Source organism: Raphanus sativus, chromosome 6, assembly GCF_000801105.2.
Source record: "Raphanus sativus cultivar WK10039 chromosome 6, ASM80110v3, whole genome shotgun sequence".
Lineage (NCBI taxonomy): Eukaryota > Viridiplantae > Streptophyta > Magnoliopsida > Brassicales > Brassicaceae > Raphanus > Raphanus sativus.
Genome location: NC_079516.1, coordinates 31,637,453 through 31,653,166, shown reverse-complemented (window position 1 = coordinate 31,653,166; position 15,714 = coordinate 31,637,453). Strand labels below are relative to the sequence as shown.

Here is a 15,714-nt window from a genome sequence, read left to right as displayed (position 1 = left end):
TACTATAGGGCCCCTTGGATAAGGCTAATTAGAACTTCAAAATAGTGTTTAAAATGACCCAAGGTCGAATTGGGTCGAACCGGCCCGGTCTGAGCAGACCGGTCCAGCAGTCGCCCGGGTTACTCTCCCCGGTCCAGGCATTCCAGTCCAGGCCTGCACGCCCGGGTTACTCTCCCCGGTCCATGCATTCCGGTCCAGGCCTGCACGGCCGGGTTACTCTCCCCGGTCAAGGCATTCCGGTCCAGGCCTGCACGCCCGGTCTTCGCCCACAGATTCTTCCATGCCCGAGTTCATCACTCCGGTCTCGACCATTCTGGTCCAGTCGTGTCCAAAGTGAGTATTTGCTTGGCTGAACATAATTCTTCATCTTCTTTGGATTTTTAAACTCTCAAACACTTCATATCACCTCATAGTATACTCCAACACCTGATAGGGACATATGTATGCAATATGGATCCTAAAGACACTAAGTTCTAAGCTATATGATCAAAATGCACAAGATATGAAGGCTAAAAACATGTAAATGTGCAAGATATCAACTCCCCCACACTAGTCCTTTACTTGTCCTCAAGTAAACTTTCAAGAACTAAGGAGGAGAGGTTTGAAAAGAGGGATTTCATAACCAAAAAAAAATGCTCTTCTTAGCTCCCATCCTAACAACCTTGCATAATCATAACAACTAGCTAGGGCAAAACTTTCATTCTTCTCTAACTTTTCTAGGCCTATTCAACTCTTTTGATCTCTACACTCATCATCATGATTCCACAAACCACAAATCCAACAACTCTCTAACAATCTTTAAGCAAACTCAATAGAAAATCTTGCATATGGTCAAAAGGTCCAAGTCATTTGGTTTGGTAAGAAAATGCTTCAGTTCAAGGTGAAATAAGTAGTTCAAAGCAATCTTTAAAGGTGGTTCACTCTCAAATCAAAGTAGCTTTGGTAATGCACATAATATATCTTAGAAAGGAAATCAACTCATGCATACAATGCTCAATCTCCATTGTCCTACCCTTTCCCACATATATATAAGCTCAAATTTAAACATCAAATGCCAAAACCCAACTCTCAACACTCACCCAAAGATTTCCCAAAGAACTCAAGACATTTTCTCAACTAGAACTCTTTCTTAATGAAGTCAATCAAGGGATTTTTACACTTTTGAACACTTCTTAGCTTTTTCTAAACTTTGCTAGCCCCCTTTTTCATTTTTTTTTCATTTCTTTTTTTTATTTGCTTTTTTTTTATTTGAGGGCCAAGACATTCAATACAAGAGCTAAAGATCATACTTTGCTATGCCTTGAGACTTAGATTTAACTCTAGAGTTCTAAAAGTCTAAACTTTTCTTTGTTGACCAAACCATACTCCCAAAGTCAAACTTAACAACACTCACCACCCAATCCTAAATGCTAGACAAAGGTGTGTCTAATCTAGCTAGAATGGAGACTAAGCATTGTCGATCCCGATACTCTCAACATTATGCACATGCAAAGCTTTCTAAAAAGGCCTCACTCAACAATCAATGATGGCTTGAAAGAAAGCTTGGGTTCAAGGTATGGAGTACCACTTGAAATTGTCAAAAAGATCGGTCAAAAAGGATGAGACAATTCAAGTGTGTATAAGCCATGACTCAGCACACAAAGGACCATAAGCAAGAGACATTGAGTTTAAATAAGACAGGAGCAATCTTCAAAGAGAGAGTTTCAAACAATCCAATGAGTTTCAAGAAGAGAATTCAAGGCACAAAGTCTACAAGCTATCAAGAGAATGCTCAATCTAATTGTCATGATTACAAAGGTTGCCAAAATGAGAACTTAGCATGAGCATCTTTACAAGGTAAAATCATCCCCTTATGCATGAATGCAACCTATATGCATGCTTCTAGACTCAATCTTAAGAATGCTAATGCAACTACATGATTCTTTTTGTATTTTTCAAAAAATTTAAGTTTTTATGGATTTTCTATGCGATAATTATCTACAAATGGATGCTTATGACATAAAACACAAGATTATCAGCAACTTGCACCTCCCCCACACTTAATTCACACAGTCTCTGTGTGAAAAGTGGAGAGAGATGACCAAAACAAAGTCTAAATGCAAATGAAAATGGTATATACAAGGAAAGGTGAATGAGTACCTCTATGGAGCGTGAGAAGAGGTATTGGTGTCTAAGGAGTAGAGTCTGGTCGCCTTCCTTCTTCCATGGGTCTTTAAATGAAAATCCAAAAGACATATGTACAGGGATAGTCATGGGACTTCCTCCCAAGTGAGCTTGTTTTAAGTCTCTAGCTTGACTTTCCTTCTTTTGGTTAGTGAGAAGGAGGGTCCTTCCCACCTTCAAGAGTGATGGTGAGGACCTGAGAGAGGAGTTCTTGAAGCTTGACTGGATCATCTTGGAGCTGAGGGTTGAGGATGGCTCTTGCATGTGAGAATGGCCTTGACTTGCCCTTACACCTGAGCTTGTACTCAATGACACCATCCTTGAGCTTCATTGGATGGAGAGTGAGAGTGTGTGGGAGCATATCAAGAGGTGGAGGATGAGGTTCTTGCAGCATCTTCTTCTTGCCATGAGTGGCCTTTGAGGCTCCACTCATCCCCTCTTTTTTAGCACTTTCCAAGTGCTCAACACACAACTCTTTAGAAGTCTCTCCATTGAGACCTTTTGTCTCACAAACAAAAACTTCATCTTGGGGCTTCTTATCAGCTTCTTGTCCAAAAGTGATTGTCCCACAATAGCCAGCATCCAATGGAGGTTGTAATGGGTAGGAGACAGCTTTGTTCACATTCATAAGAGTGACCTTCTTGTTGGGAAAGTCAATGCAAGCTCCAACTGTTGTGAGGAAAGGTGTACCCAAGACCAAAGGAACTCTCTTCCCAGTCGCCATGTTAAGGACAGTGAGGTCAATGGGAATGGTGCATGCTCCAATCTTCAAAGGGAAGTCTTTAATGATACCAAGTGGGGTTGTAGAAGATGAATCCCCAAACTGTAGTGAAGACTTGTCTGGTTCCATACTCGCAATCCCTATACTCTTCACCATCTCCATTGAGATCACATTCACACTGGCACCAGAATCAACAAGAGCATCTTTAAGAGTGAGCTGACCAAGGGAGCAAGGTAATGTGAACATCCCTTGGTGTCCAAGCTTAGGAAGAGACTTTGGAGGGACTGGTGGGTCAAGCTGTAGTGTAGAGATGTTCAGGAGCTCTGATACTTCTTCTCTGTGAGTGAGAATGTCCTGGATGAGCAGCATTTGGACATGAGCCTCACGCATACCCGAGATCTCTGGAAGGTTGACGCCAACATCACTTAGGTCCTTCCTGAACTTGGAGATAACCTTCTTCTGAGCTTTGGTGAGGACCCTTTGTGGAAATGGGAGTGGGACCTCATATGGTGACAGCTCAACCTCAGTGGCTTCTTCTAGCTTAACCTCTTTCAGCTTGTTGTCAGCTCTCCTCTCAACTTGTTTCTCAGCCCTAGACTCAGCTCTCTGCAGATTTGTTGCTTCAACTTTCCTTTCAACTTGCACCTGAACCCTTTCCATAACCTTATCCACCATATGAGCTTCAGCTGTTGCTACAATCTATGTTCCATGCAAAAGTCTTTCAATCTCATCCACCTCTTTCTCATGATCACTCAGCTCAATCTTTGAAGAAGTAGTAGAGATGACAACATTGCAAGACTCCTTGGGATTCTTATCTGGTTTCCCTAGTAGTGATCCCATTGGGCTCTTGGAAGATGATGGCATAGAGGCGACCTGACTCTCCAAAGCGTTGAAGCGAGAGGCAAGTAGTAAGAACTTGTTGTTCAGCTCGGTATAGCTAGTATCAATCTTGGAGTGCACGGTTTGGAACTCATGACCAATGTCCTTTGCTAATCTAGACTGAGCATCCATTATCTGCTTGAACATTGACTCCATACTTGAATCAGTAGCTGTAGCTTGAGAAGAGTTTCCTTGAGCTTGAGTGGACTGATTGTTGTTGTTCCCAAAACTAGGAGGTGTGTTTTGCCTAGGCTGGTATTTGTTGTACTGAAAGTTAGGTTCCTTTTTGTACCAAGTACTATTGCTATTGATGAAGCACAACTCCTCTTGCCCTTCCAAACCATCTACTTCATTCACCTTAGGAGGTGCTTCTTGACTAGGACCACCCACAAAGTTCATTTGCTCTTGCTTAGCTTGGGTGGAGAGAATAAAGTCCAACTTGTCTTGCAAAGACTTGAGCTCTCTCTTAGTCTGGTGATCATCACCTCTGTTGGCTCTATCATGCCCCTCACTATAAACTGAGTCACTCTTAGCCATGTTCTCCACCAGCTCTTCTGCTTCCTCCTCAGTCCTGCCCAAGAAGAAACCATTGCTAGCAGTATCAAGCCTGTTTCTGCACTGTGGTATAGCTCCCCTGTAGAAGGTACTCAACAAGCTCTCTTTGGAGAAGCCATGGTGTGGGCAATGAGCTTGGTAGCCTTTGAACATCTCCCATGCTTCACTGAAACTTTCTAAGTTCCTCTGCTGAAACCCATAGATCTCATTCCTGATCTTAGCTGTCCTGGAGATGGAGAAGAACTTGTCTAGAAAGGCTTCCTTGCACTCATCCCAAGTAGTGATAGAGTCGCTTGGGAGAGACTTCTCCCACTGTCTTGCCTTGTCTCCCAGAGAGAAAGGGAAGAGCCTGAGCTTCAAAGCATCTTCTGACACTCCATTGGTCTTGGACAAACCACAGTAGCTATCAAACTTGTCCAAGTGGTCAAAAGGATCTTCAGTAGCAAGACCAGGATACTTGTTGTTCTCAATGGTGTTGAGCAGTCCTGACTTGATCTCAAAGTTGTTGTTCTCCACAGCAGGTGCTCTGATTCCCAACCTATGACCATTGATGTGAGGTTGATCGTAGGCCCCGATGGCTCTAGCTTGGCGTGGAGGGTGTTGTGGCTGGCGCTGAGGTCTAAGGTTGGCACCTCCTTGACCAATACCAGCTTGAGCAGCTTCTTGTTGAGTTAGGTTCTCCATATCAAACCCCAATCTCTGCAAGTGAACCTGTTGCTCTTCTTCTCTTCTCTTTCGTACTAACTCTCTCTCAAGTGCAGCTATGTCTTCAACTCTTGGAACAAGGCTTGATGAACCTCTGCTCCTCAAGTTCATACACCTGAAATGCACCAAGCTTTGCAGCGAGAGAATCAATATCACAAACAGCAATAATAAAAATGACTTAGTCTCAAGCAAGTGACCAAATCTCAATGTCAAAATCAAACTAGGATTGGCAACGGCGCCAATTTGATAAGAGGACTTTTCAAGGGTCCAATTATGCAAATCAAAGTAGTACTTCAGATGTCAATCCATTCCTAGTTCATTTTAAAGCAAAGAGAATACAAGCCTATACTTAATCTAAGTCTAATGAGTGAATGGTTTTATGCTAAGAACAATACTAAAAAGCAATAAAGATAGAAACTTTCTTTGATTATGAGAAGAAGAACTCATGGGATAAGGGATTTAGACCTTGGGTGATCAAACTTAATCTAAAGGTGTCAGCTTTCAATCAATCTATCTACCATAGACCTAGACACAAGAGTAAACAAACTCTATCTCTAGATGAATGCTCATTCGCTTCCAAAACTCAAGCATCAAATCTCTTTGGTTGAATGTTTAGGAAGCAATCATTAATGACAAGTCTAATAGCCATCTTAACACCTTTAACAACAAATCTCTTTGGTAGAGTATGTTAAAAGCTTAGGAGAGTTGGTTCAGACATTTCATCGAACACCTTGTGGGTGGGAAATGTCTAGAACTCAACTTTAGAGAGGCCAGCTCTAAAGAAGCATTAAAAACACTCTACTAGCAAGGATTAAGAAGGATCTACACCTAAACACCCTAGATCAAGCCTAATCACCCTTAATCTCCCTAACCCATGAATCCAAAAGTGGATTACTCACTAATCACCATGATTACTCTTGAACCCATGAGGTTTCCAAGCTTAATCATGTTTAAGAAAGCAAGAAACGAAATTATAAACACTTAAGAACACAAGAACAAAAGGGAAGAACTTTCACCCAAAAGAGGTTTTGTGATTCTTAAGAGATTACAAAGTATTTATACTTTAGGTTTAGGGTAAAGAGAGATACATAGGATAAAAGACTAGAGTGCCCCTTGGATAAGGCTAATTAGAACTTCAAAATAATGTTTTAAATGACCCAAGGTCGAATTGGGTCGAACCGGCCCGGTCTGAGCAGACCGATCCAGCAGTCGCCCGGGTTACTCTCCCCGGTCCAGGCATTCCGGTCCAGGCCTGCACGCCCGGGTTACTCTCCCCGGTCCATGCATTCCGGTCCAGGCCTGCACGCCCGGGCTACTCTCCCCGGTCCAGGCATTCCGGTCCAGGCCTGCACGCCCGGGTTACTCTTCCCGGTCCAGTCCTTCCCGGTCTTCGCCCACATCTTCTTCCATGCCCGAGTTCATCACTCCGGTCTCGACCATTCCGGTCCAGTCGTGTCCAAAGTGAGTATTTGCTTGGCTGAACATCATTCTTCATCTTCTTTGGATTTTTAAACTCTCAAACACTTCATATCACCTCATAGTATACTCCAACACCTGATAGGGACATATATATGCAATATGGATCCTAAAGACACTAAGTTCTAAGCTATATGATCAAAATGCACAAGATATGAAGACTAAAAACATGTAAATATGCAAGATATCAATACACATTTCGCTCGGCGATCGATTCACCTGTCGGGATATCGATCGACGGCTTCTAGATATGCCTAGGCGCGAGCCGATAATGAACACTAGATCTCAAGGAGGGCGGTTAGCTCTTCTCCAAGGAGATACTAGTGTTCAAACAGATAATTCAAGATATCAAAGATCCTAGTGATTTATGCTCTAGTTAGCTACTCTAGAACAAGCTTAAGGTGAAATCTATTTGATGAATATCACAACTTAGCAATTATAGTTTGGGGCTAATCCCACAAACATATTTAAACCCTAGACCTAACAAGTAGACTACTTAGACATAGCTAAGCAATTCATAATAATAGATGGATAAATGAATTGCATAGATAAGGAGTAGAATAACAAATGGAGTTCACAAATCTCTCAAATCTCTCAAAACATATAAAACTCTAGTCTCTCTCTCACACTCTCTGCTTTGCCTCTCAAGACTTGTGTTTCTTAGACTCTTCAAAGCTTGCCGTCAAAAACACTTAGCAGGAATATTTAAGCATTTCCATTAGGTTAAAATTCTTCAGGGGCAATCTCGTAATTTGGTGAAGTCTTGGTGAAGTAGTCAGCTAAACCATTTCGTCCTTGATATCGATCGACAACACTAGATGTGTATCGATCGATTATAATCTTCTAGTACACGGATTTTCTCTGCTACATCGATCAACAACTCTGGATGAGTATCGATCGATTCTTATCACAATGTTGACTTCCGACTTGGTCTTGAATGGTCAACTCGGGTGTATTATCTCTTGTACTCCAAAATGCTCCAAAAACATCACTTTATCACGAAACGCTCCTGAACCTGAAAACATACCTAACAGGCTAGAAAACACATTAGTTATAGAATAAAATACTAGTATACCATGGTAGAAAACGGGTGAAATCCATGGTATATCAATCATCACCAACAAGAAGACGTCCTTGTTCATGGCAGCACGTCTGTAACTCTATATATTGGTTTAGGTTATAATCTCCAGCTCATCGGCAGGGACACTCCATGCTCCATGAAGTATATCGAAGCTCCATGCTCATTGCAGCATACCGACGATCATGTCATCTATTCCGACCATGCGTCCTCTACAATAGATGACTCCTACCAACTACAGAGCCACGTTCTCACCAGGCCACATGCCTCCATCGGGGTCCAATCCTCCACAAGGCCACGTGCCTATCAGGCCCCGTGTCTCCACAAGGCCCCGCGCCTTCTAGGCCACGTGCCTCCATCTGGCTCCGCGCCTCCGCAAGGCCACGTGCCTATCAGGCCTCGTGTCTCCACAAGGCCCCGCGCCTTCCAGGCCACGTGCCCATCTAGGCTACACGCCTCCAATATATGAACTACGAATGGCTTGATCCCCTTCCGAGGGGAACATAGGCAATCCCCATTGTAGGATGCAGCTATAAATCCCTAACACCTTCCACGGTTCCATGACTTAGAACCTAGAAGAAACCTTCAGAACCAGAAACCATCGACTATACATCATCAAGACCTTGCGGCCTTCATTATGGACCATGCGGGCCTCATCACAGACAGGAAGCCCTTGCCTAACGACCAATATCCCTTGCTGATATGAAGACATTGACAATACATACTGGCCCATACCCTTATGGCAGTATCTTAAGAGCAGGATCTCTTAGTTCATCGACCACTGAAACAGGAGAAAGCACTACGACTACTTGTCTCCTTCCTCTTACCAGAAAATACCCTAATATGTCGGCGCTAGAAGGAGGGGGAGTCCTAAACTACGTGACGATGGTTATAGGCCGTCCTCTACTCATTCAGAACCAAATGAGAGAAGCAAGAGAGCTCCCTTTCCCACTACTACTCAACCAGAAGAGAAAGCCAAACTTCCAGGTTCCGGATCCCAGCTTACGGGCTCTGATTCTAAAGGAAGCTAAAGCCACGTGCCTCTAAAGATTTCCAAAGGCCACATGTCTTCTTGAACCTCTAAAGAAATACATGACCACGAGGAAAGCAGGGGCAAATGAGCTGAGCGTTAACCAAGGGGGCAACTGGCATCAACAAATCACGTTGACTTGCCCATAACAAGGAGGATCCAAGACAAAGCGTTGGGTCGTTAAGTGACATCCAGAAAACACTAAGAGTGGCTCATCCAAGTGGGAGCAGAGAGCAGCCAGGAAAAGTCACAAAACGACATCTACGAAAGGAGGAAATGAGCAAAGCAATATGTATGGAAGGTCAACAGCAGGAATGGATTAACCACGTCCTAGTATGTAGCAGAAGACGCTAATCCATGCGAAGAAGCATTCCCAGCTGGGTAAACCTCTGCTATCCAAACAGAGGGTCCTTCTCTAGACCGGTCCATTCCTGCCCCCGGAGGATATTTCCCCAGCTTCTGGCTTCCCGGTTCCAGAATCTGCTTCCAGGGTCCGACCCCTATCTAGGGTTCATTCCTGCCTCCGGTCCAATTTTGATCTGGGCCATATAAGATCACGTCATCCCCCACTATCTAAGCTCAAGGACGAGTCAATATTGTTAGGGTACTTTTGTGTAGGATCCTTTAAGTACTACGGAACACTAGAGAATTTGTATGAAAGCAAGAGAAATCGTAAACTAGAAGATGTTATTGAGTGTTTGAATCGGGACTACAATGTTTGGGTGTATAAACCCAAGTCTTTGTCGCCTAAACTCTAATCTTCTACTCTCGAATAGTCGATCCCTTCTTCTAGGGTTTGGGCTCCCCTTTTATAGTTGTAGATGTCAGCTTCAAGTAATGGAACTCTTCCATAATCGGAAAAATGGAAGTTTCTCCTTAGGCGGAAAACTTCTATTTTGCTTCAAGGGGTCGATCCGATCAAGGGCGTCGGACCTAAGGCAGGGGTCGGTCCCTGGTTTCTCCTTGAGCAAGGGTCCGGAAGTCGAGGACCTATCCGAAAGCTGGAGAAAACTTATGTCTGGATATTTTTCCCCAATAGTTTGCCCCTTATTCCTTGATTTTCTCGTGGAAATCAAGGGATAATATGTGCTTCTTGAGCCTTGATGGTTTTCTCCTTGGATGGAGCATCTCTTGGGTACCTTATCTTCTTGTAGTGGGTCAGGCCGGGACCCTTGATGAGGATTGAGATAATTTAGTGGAGTTCAATCCGTGCTGTAGAACGAATGCCCTATCGTGAAAAAGGAAACAAGGAGAAACCCTAGCCGCTATGCCGATAGCCTTTGACGGCGAGATCTCCTTGGCACGGTTTTTGGAAATTTTCCGGAAAAGAAATATAGGAGATTTTCCGATTTTTTCCCTCCCTTCCTTTTTCTCTTGTTGAACATTTTTTGCCGATTTTCCTTTCCCCTTTGGTGGTTAAATGGAAAATTCTTCCAGGTATATATATGAATGTTCTGGCACCTTTCAATGACATAGATCCGAGTCAGAACCATCACCCTTGCTTGAGAAGAATGTCGAACGACCAGACCCACTTCGGAGCGATTCCAGCTTCCCATGTCGGTGGTCACGCTAGGCCTCGATACCTGTTCGGTGATCCCTTCGCCTCGCCTATTCTGACTCCAGGAGCGACTTCAAGAGTGGATACTGAAGACGCTCCCATGGTTCCCTTGCGGCAGTGTCGCTTTTGTTCATTTGGTGATGAGGGCGAGGATGGTCCGATATCGGACATCAGGCAGGAAGATCTGATAGGTATCCGCAGGAAGTATTCTCCTCCCGACTCGGTGGAACTACGATGTGCGGGTGAATTTGAACGTGCTCGTGATGGAGGTACCGACGAGATAGCCATCTTCGAGGCGTACTTAGAAGCAGGCTTCAGGGGGGACATTCCTTCCCTGGTCGCGGAAGTAGCGTCTTACTTTGGGGTCTCTCCTTCGCAGTTCACGCCAGCAACGTGGCGTACCCTGATGGCGATTCAAGTGTTGGGTGAATTTCACAGTATTCTCTTCGGACTACCTGAAATTTTGTATTTCTACTCCTTCCTTCCCTTATCGAACAAGAAAGATTTTTATCAGATCTGGTCTCGTGATGGTGAGCCTTTGGTAGACGAACCTCCTAGGGGAGTCCGGGGGAGTTTTCCTTCAAACGATTTCTGGAACAGGAGATATGTGTTCATGAAGGTTAATGGTGCTACGCGATACCGTCTCTTTTGGCGATCCGTCGGTATTCCCCTCTTCTCTTTTTTTTTTTATTTTTCAGATAACCTTTGCGTTGCTATCCCACCTTACGTAATGTTTTTGTAGAGATCTTTCGGCCGGTATTCCCTGCTGACGAGGTTATGGTGAAGCTGGCAAGGGGCATTCCCAGGCGATACCGTTGGATTCTATTTTTGATGAGCCGGATGTCTTTGCGCCACAGTCGCACCTGGGGTAAGGCAGCTTTCCTTTCTCTTAAACAGTCACGAAAGCAGTTCTGACCCTTTGCTCTGCTGACCTTTAGGTGGGATTCCTAGAGCTTCGATATCATCGGTGTACAATGAATATTGTACGGCCAATCCTCAGAGGAGAAGATCTTACACATCGCCTTCTTTTGTCTCCTCAATTGCGACTTCCTCGTCCCTAAGGAATGCAGGAAATAACAGATTGTTTGGTCCACGCCGACGTGTTTCTCCGCACGAGGAGATCCTCTTCCTTCGTAACCAGCTTCGAGAGTGATAACTCATCAAGCTTTGACCGTGCAGCGGGCCCGTGAGCAAGCTCGTTGGGAACTTGATATACCATGGATTTTACCCGTTTTTAACCATAGTATACTAGTATTTTATTATATATTTAATCTGTTTTCTAGCCTATTAGGTATGTTTTCAGGTTCAGGAGCATTATGTGAGAAAGTGATGTTTTTGGAGCATTTTGGAGTGCAAGGGATGATACACCCGAGTTGACCATTCAAGACTAAGTCGGAAGTCAACATTGCGATTATAATCGATCGATACTAATCATGAGTTGTCGATCGATATAGCTGAGAAGATCCGCGTACTAGAAGATTATAATCGATCGAAACACATCCATTGTTGTCGATAGATATCGATGACGAAATGGTTTAGCCGACTACTTCACCAAGACTTCACCAAACTACGAGATTGCCCCTGACGAGTTTTTAACCTAATGGAAATACTTAAATATTCCTGCTAAGTGTTTTTTGACGGCAACCTTCGAAAGAAGCAAGCTTTTGACAACCCTCAAGAGAAAAGCAGAGAGTGTGAGAGAGAGACTAGAGTTTTATTTGTTTTGAGAGATTGGAGAGATTTATCATCTCCTTTTGTATTTCTACTTTATTCTATCTATGCAATTCTTTCATCTATCTATTGTTATTAATTGTTTAGCTATGTCTGAGTAGTCTACTTGTTAGATCTAGGGTTCAAATAGGTTTGTGGGATTAGCCCCAAACTATAATTGCTAAGTTGTGGTACTCATCAAATGGATTGCACCCTATGCTTGTTTTAAATTAGCTAACTAGAACATAGATCACTAGGATCTTTGATTATCTTGAATTATCCATTTGAGCTTGCTTGTCTCCCGTTGAGAAGAGCGACAGCTCCTCCTTGAGACCTTGTGTTCATATTCGGCTCGCGCCTAGGCAGATCTAGAAGCCATCAATCGATATCCCTACAGGTGAATCGATCGGCGCTGCGAAAGGTGTATCGCTCGATATCTCAAAAGGATATCGGCCGACTCTTTTTCCGCGCCAACATTACGACAGTTGAGGCCGGAGATCTAGATTATTTAACCAGTGATACTTCACTTGAGTTAAGCGGCTGAGATCTATAGAACCATGCAAGCAACTTGTTAAAGCATTTATAGAGATTATAATCTCCTTTCCTGAATAGAAACCCTATGTCTAGCACTCTTTATCACATTTAAACAACCCATCATATTGTTAGTTAGAGCAATTACCTTGCTCATTTTAGGAATTGTTACTTTTATTTCCATCATATAAACCAACCTTGCCTAGGATTGATTAGTAGATTTTATTTAATTGGTTCTCTAGCTCCTCGTGATTTGATCCCTAAGTACTACAACTGTACCTCTTATTTGAGAGAGTAAGCTCTACTGGGTAATTTGAGCACTATCAAATTTGGCGCCGTTTCCGGGGAGCTTTGATCGCCATTAGATTTAATCTTATTAATCTTAGGTTTTTTACCCCCCCTTTCTGATTAAAATTTTTCTTGTTTTTTCAGGTACATGCCCAGCAGTACCAGAAGCAATAGGGGAAATCAACTATTATTCTCAGAAGATCCTGCACACTTGGAACGCTCAATCCGCAAAGACCTACGCTCCGCATCGATCGACAGAACCGCAGTACCGTCGACTGATACTCACGTTCAACAGTCGACCGACACTCAGACAACACCGTGGACCGATACCGTTCGCCGATCCACATCGTTCGATACTTCTAACCGTATATCGATCGACACTACTCCGCGAAGCATGGTCGCGATTGTTATTCTCACGCAGGGCGAGAATGGAAACCTGTATGACCAAGATGGTCATCTGCGTAATGCAACAGGTCAGAAGCTAGATGCACAGGGAAACATAATCCCTGAGCCTGAAGCTGAGGCTACAAGAGAAGCTCAAACACGATCGTTGGCAGACTATAACCGTCCAGACGAATACTACACCAACATATCAGCTATTCGACTTCCAGAGATTCAGAAGCCGAACTTCGAGCTCAAGCCTCAGTACTACTCTCTCGTGTCTTAGATACCTTATTCTGGGCTATCACACGAGCATCCTATGGACCATCTGGAGAGGTTCGAGGATCTTATCGCTGCTATTCGTATGGATGGAGTCCCTGAGGACTTTCGTGCAAAATCGCCACTTTCGTGCAAAAGCCTAGTGAGACTTTTAAAGACGCGTGGGTTAGATTTAAGTTCTTCCAACGAGACTGTCCACACCATGATTCAATGAAGTGCAGTTGCTAAGAACTTTCTACAGATGTATCGCCTTGAGGTATCAGATGGCTCTTGATACTGCTAGTGAGGGGAACTTCAACACTAGGAATCCAATAGAGGCTGTGAGACTTATTGAGAACCTAGCAACAGCAGCAGCACCAAGAACACTGACTCTGACAAGAAGAAATCGGTTGCAGCCATCGGGGAAGACCAGATGAATGAAGTCAGAGCCAAGATAGATGCTTTACATGCATTTCTGGGGCAGCTAGTCTGCTCAGCTGAAGAAGGAGAGGCTAGAGAAGATGATACAGAGGAAGATGTGAACTACATTGGAGGTACTGGATTTCAGAGATATGGAAACCAGAGTGGAAACAGAAACTTTTTTGGCAGTGGTCAGAAGAGTAACTACAACCAGAGTTCACAGTATAAAAAACCCTTCACCAACACAAGGAACTACGGCAACTCAGCTTACCCAAACCCACCGCCACCCACCCAGGAGAGTACGTTTGATGCCATGATTGATAGAGTTCTGGAAGGTCAGCAGAAGCTCACAGTAGACTTCAATGTGAAGATTGATTCTGTCTTCAACAATCTGACCACAAGGATAGACACCATTTGCACTCAAGTTAAGAAACTTGAGACACATATTGTCCAAACTGAAGACTCTATCAGGAGGATTGGAACTTCTAAGGAAATAGGAAACACCATGTGAAAGCTATCATAGATGATGATTTCTAGCAAGTGGTGAAACAAGAGAAGCTACAAGAAGGAGACTTTGAAGTGGGAAGTTCACTAAGTCTCTGTGGATCACAATGGTGTCGATCGACACCAACTAGTCCACATCGATCGACATTAACGATGTCATTTCCGGATACGATTGCAGATTGAAACGCGGTTAGGATATTGACACATGCTGAATTCACGGCTTCTCATCCATACCCACCCACCCACACCTACGAAGATATCAACCGACGAGACGAGCCACTCATCGATCGACACAAAGACGAGAAACGTATCGATCGACCCTTTTCTCCACCTATCGATCGACACGCACCTCTCACGTACCGAGTGCAACTACCATCGATAGACAGCAACCGAATCAATGCACTCAGACCCACACCGAAACTACAAGCTAACCTTACAGAGATCACTGGTAACCCTTCAGACACTACACCTACATCAGAGGGAACTGAAGGAAGAAGGTTAAGGAGTAGGAAGGAGAAGATTCCTAAGAACCTTAAGAGGGAAGCTAATGAAAAGGAGATTGATGGTTTCACTAAGAGAGTTATCAGAATCCCACCAGAGAAACCTTTTGAGGAGGTTTACTTCACAAACAGATTGTGGATGTTCTTTAGAGAAACAAGGGAGACTGAAACTGACATTAGGAGAAGGTTTGACAATATCAGAGAAGATATGAAGAAAAAGATTACTTTGCAGAAGAAGAGTGATCCTGGGAAGTTTGCAATACCCTGTGTGGTACAAGGGATTGAATTTCCTCATGCACTATGTGACAATGGTTCATCAGTGAGCATCTTACCAAAGGTCATAGCAGACCATCTGGGCCTGCAAGTAGAGCTCCACCAGAGATATTTACCTTCGTAGATTACTCTCAGAAAAACTCTAGAGGCTTCATCAGAGACATGGAGGTACATATTGGTAATGCTATCGTCCCTGTGGATTTTCATGTCCTAGACATCAACCTAAATTGGAACTCTTCCTCTACAGTAGGAGCCAAATGTGACATGAACACCAACAGGATGTGCTTGACTATGATAGATCCAGAGATCCACTACGACCCTGTCAAGCTTGGAAAACCACCAGCCAAATCAGTGGTAAAGGAAGATGATACTGGTATCATAGCAGTTTGTCATTGTGAAGTTGAGTATGAGACAAAGTACTCGGGATCGATCGACAGCATTTTAACATCATCGATCGACACTTGCAAGTCAGAGGAGATCGACAACAAATATAGATCATCGATCGACAGAGACCCACCAGATGATGAACTCGATCTACCAGATCATTGCTACCCGAATTTCGCCATCCCACCCAGCCGAATGGAAGATGATTACTCAGTAAGGAGTTGGGCAGATAGCGGATTTCATGAGAGTTTTGCAGTAGACATAGCCACCTCTTCCCACAGTGGAGACCATAGTGAAGAA

General features: G+C 43.7%; 1 protein-coding gene and 1 non-coding gene across 2 annotated transcripts; one reads left to right on the top strand and one right to left on the bottom strand.

Moving 5' to 3' along the window:
- Positions 1-3,583: 3,583 nt before the first annotated feature.
- Positions 3,584-6,423, bottom strand: LOC130495758 (uncharacterized). Its single transcript, XM_056987256.1, has 3 exons — positions 6,293-6,423; positions 4,864-5,138; positions 3,584-4,752 (listed from the first exon to the last, which is right to left on the bottom strand). Exons 1-3 carry the CDS (start codon positions 6,421-6,423, stop codon positions 3,584-3,586), a joined length of 1,575 nt encoding a protein of 524 aa, XP_056843236.1.
- On the top strand, positions 4,431-4,537 carry LOC130497185 (small nucleolar RNA R71). Its single transcript, XR_008936196.1, has one exon. It is a non-coding gene; the product is annotated as a small nucleolar RNA R71 (small nucleolar RNA).
- Positions 6,424-15,714: the final 9,291 nt, after the last annotated feature.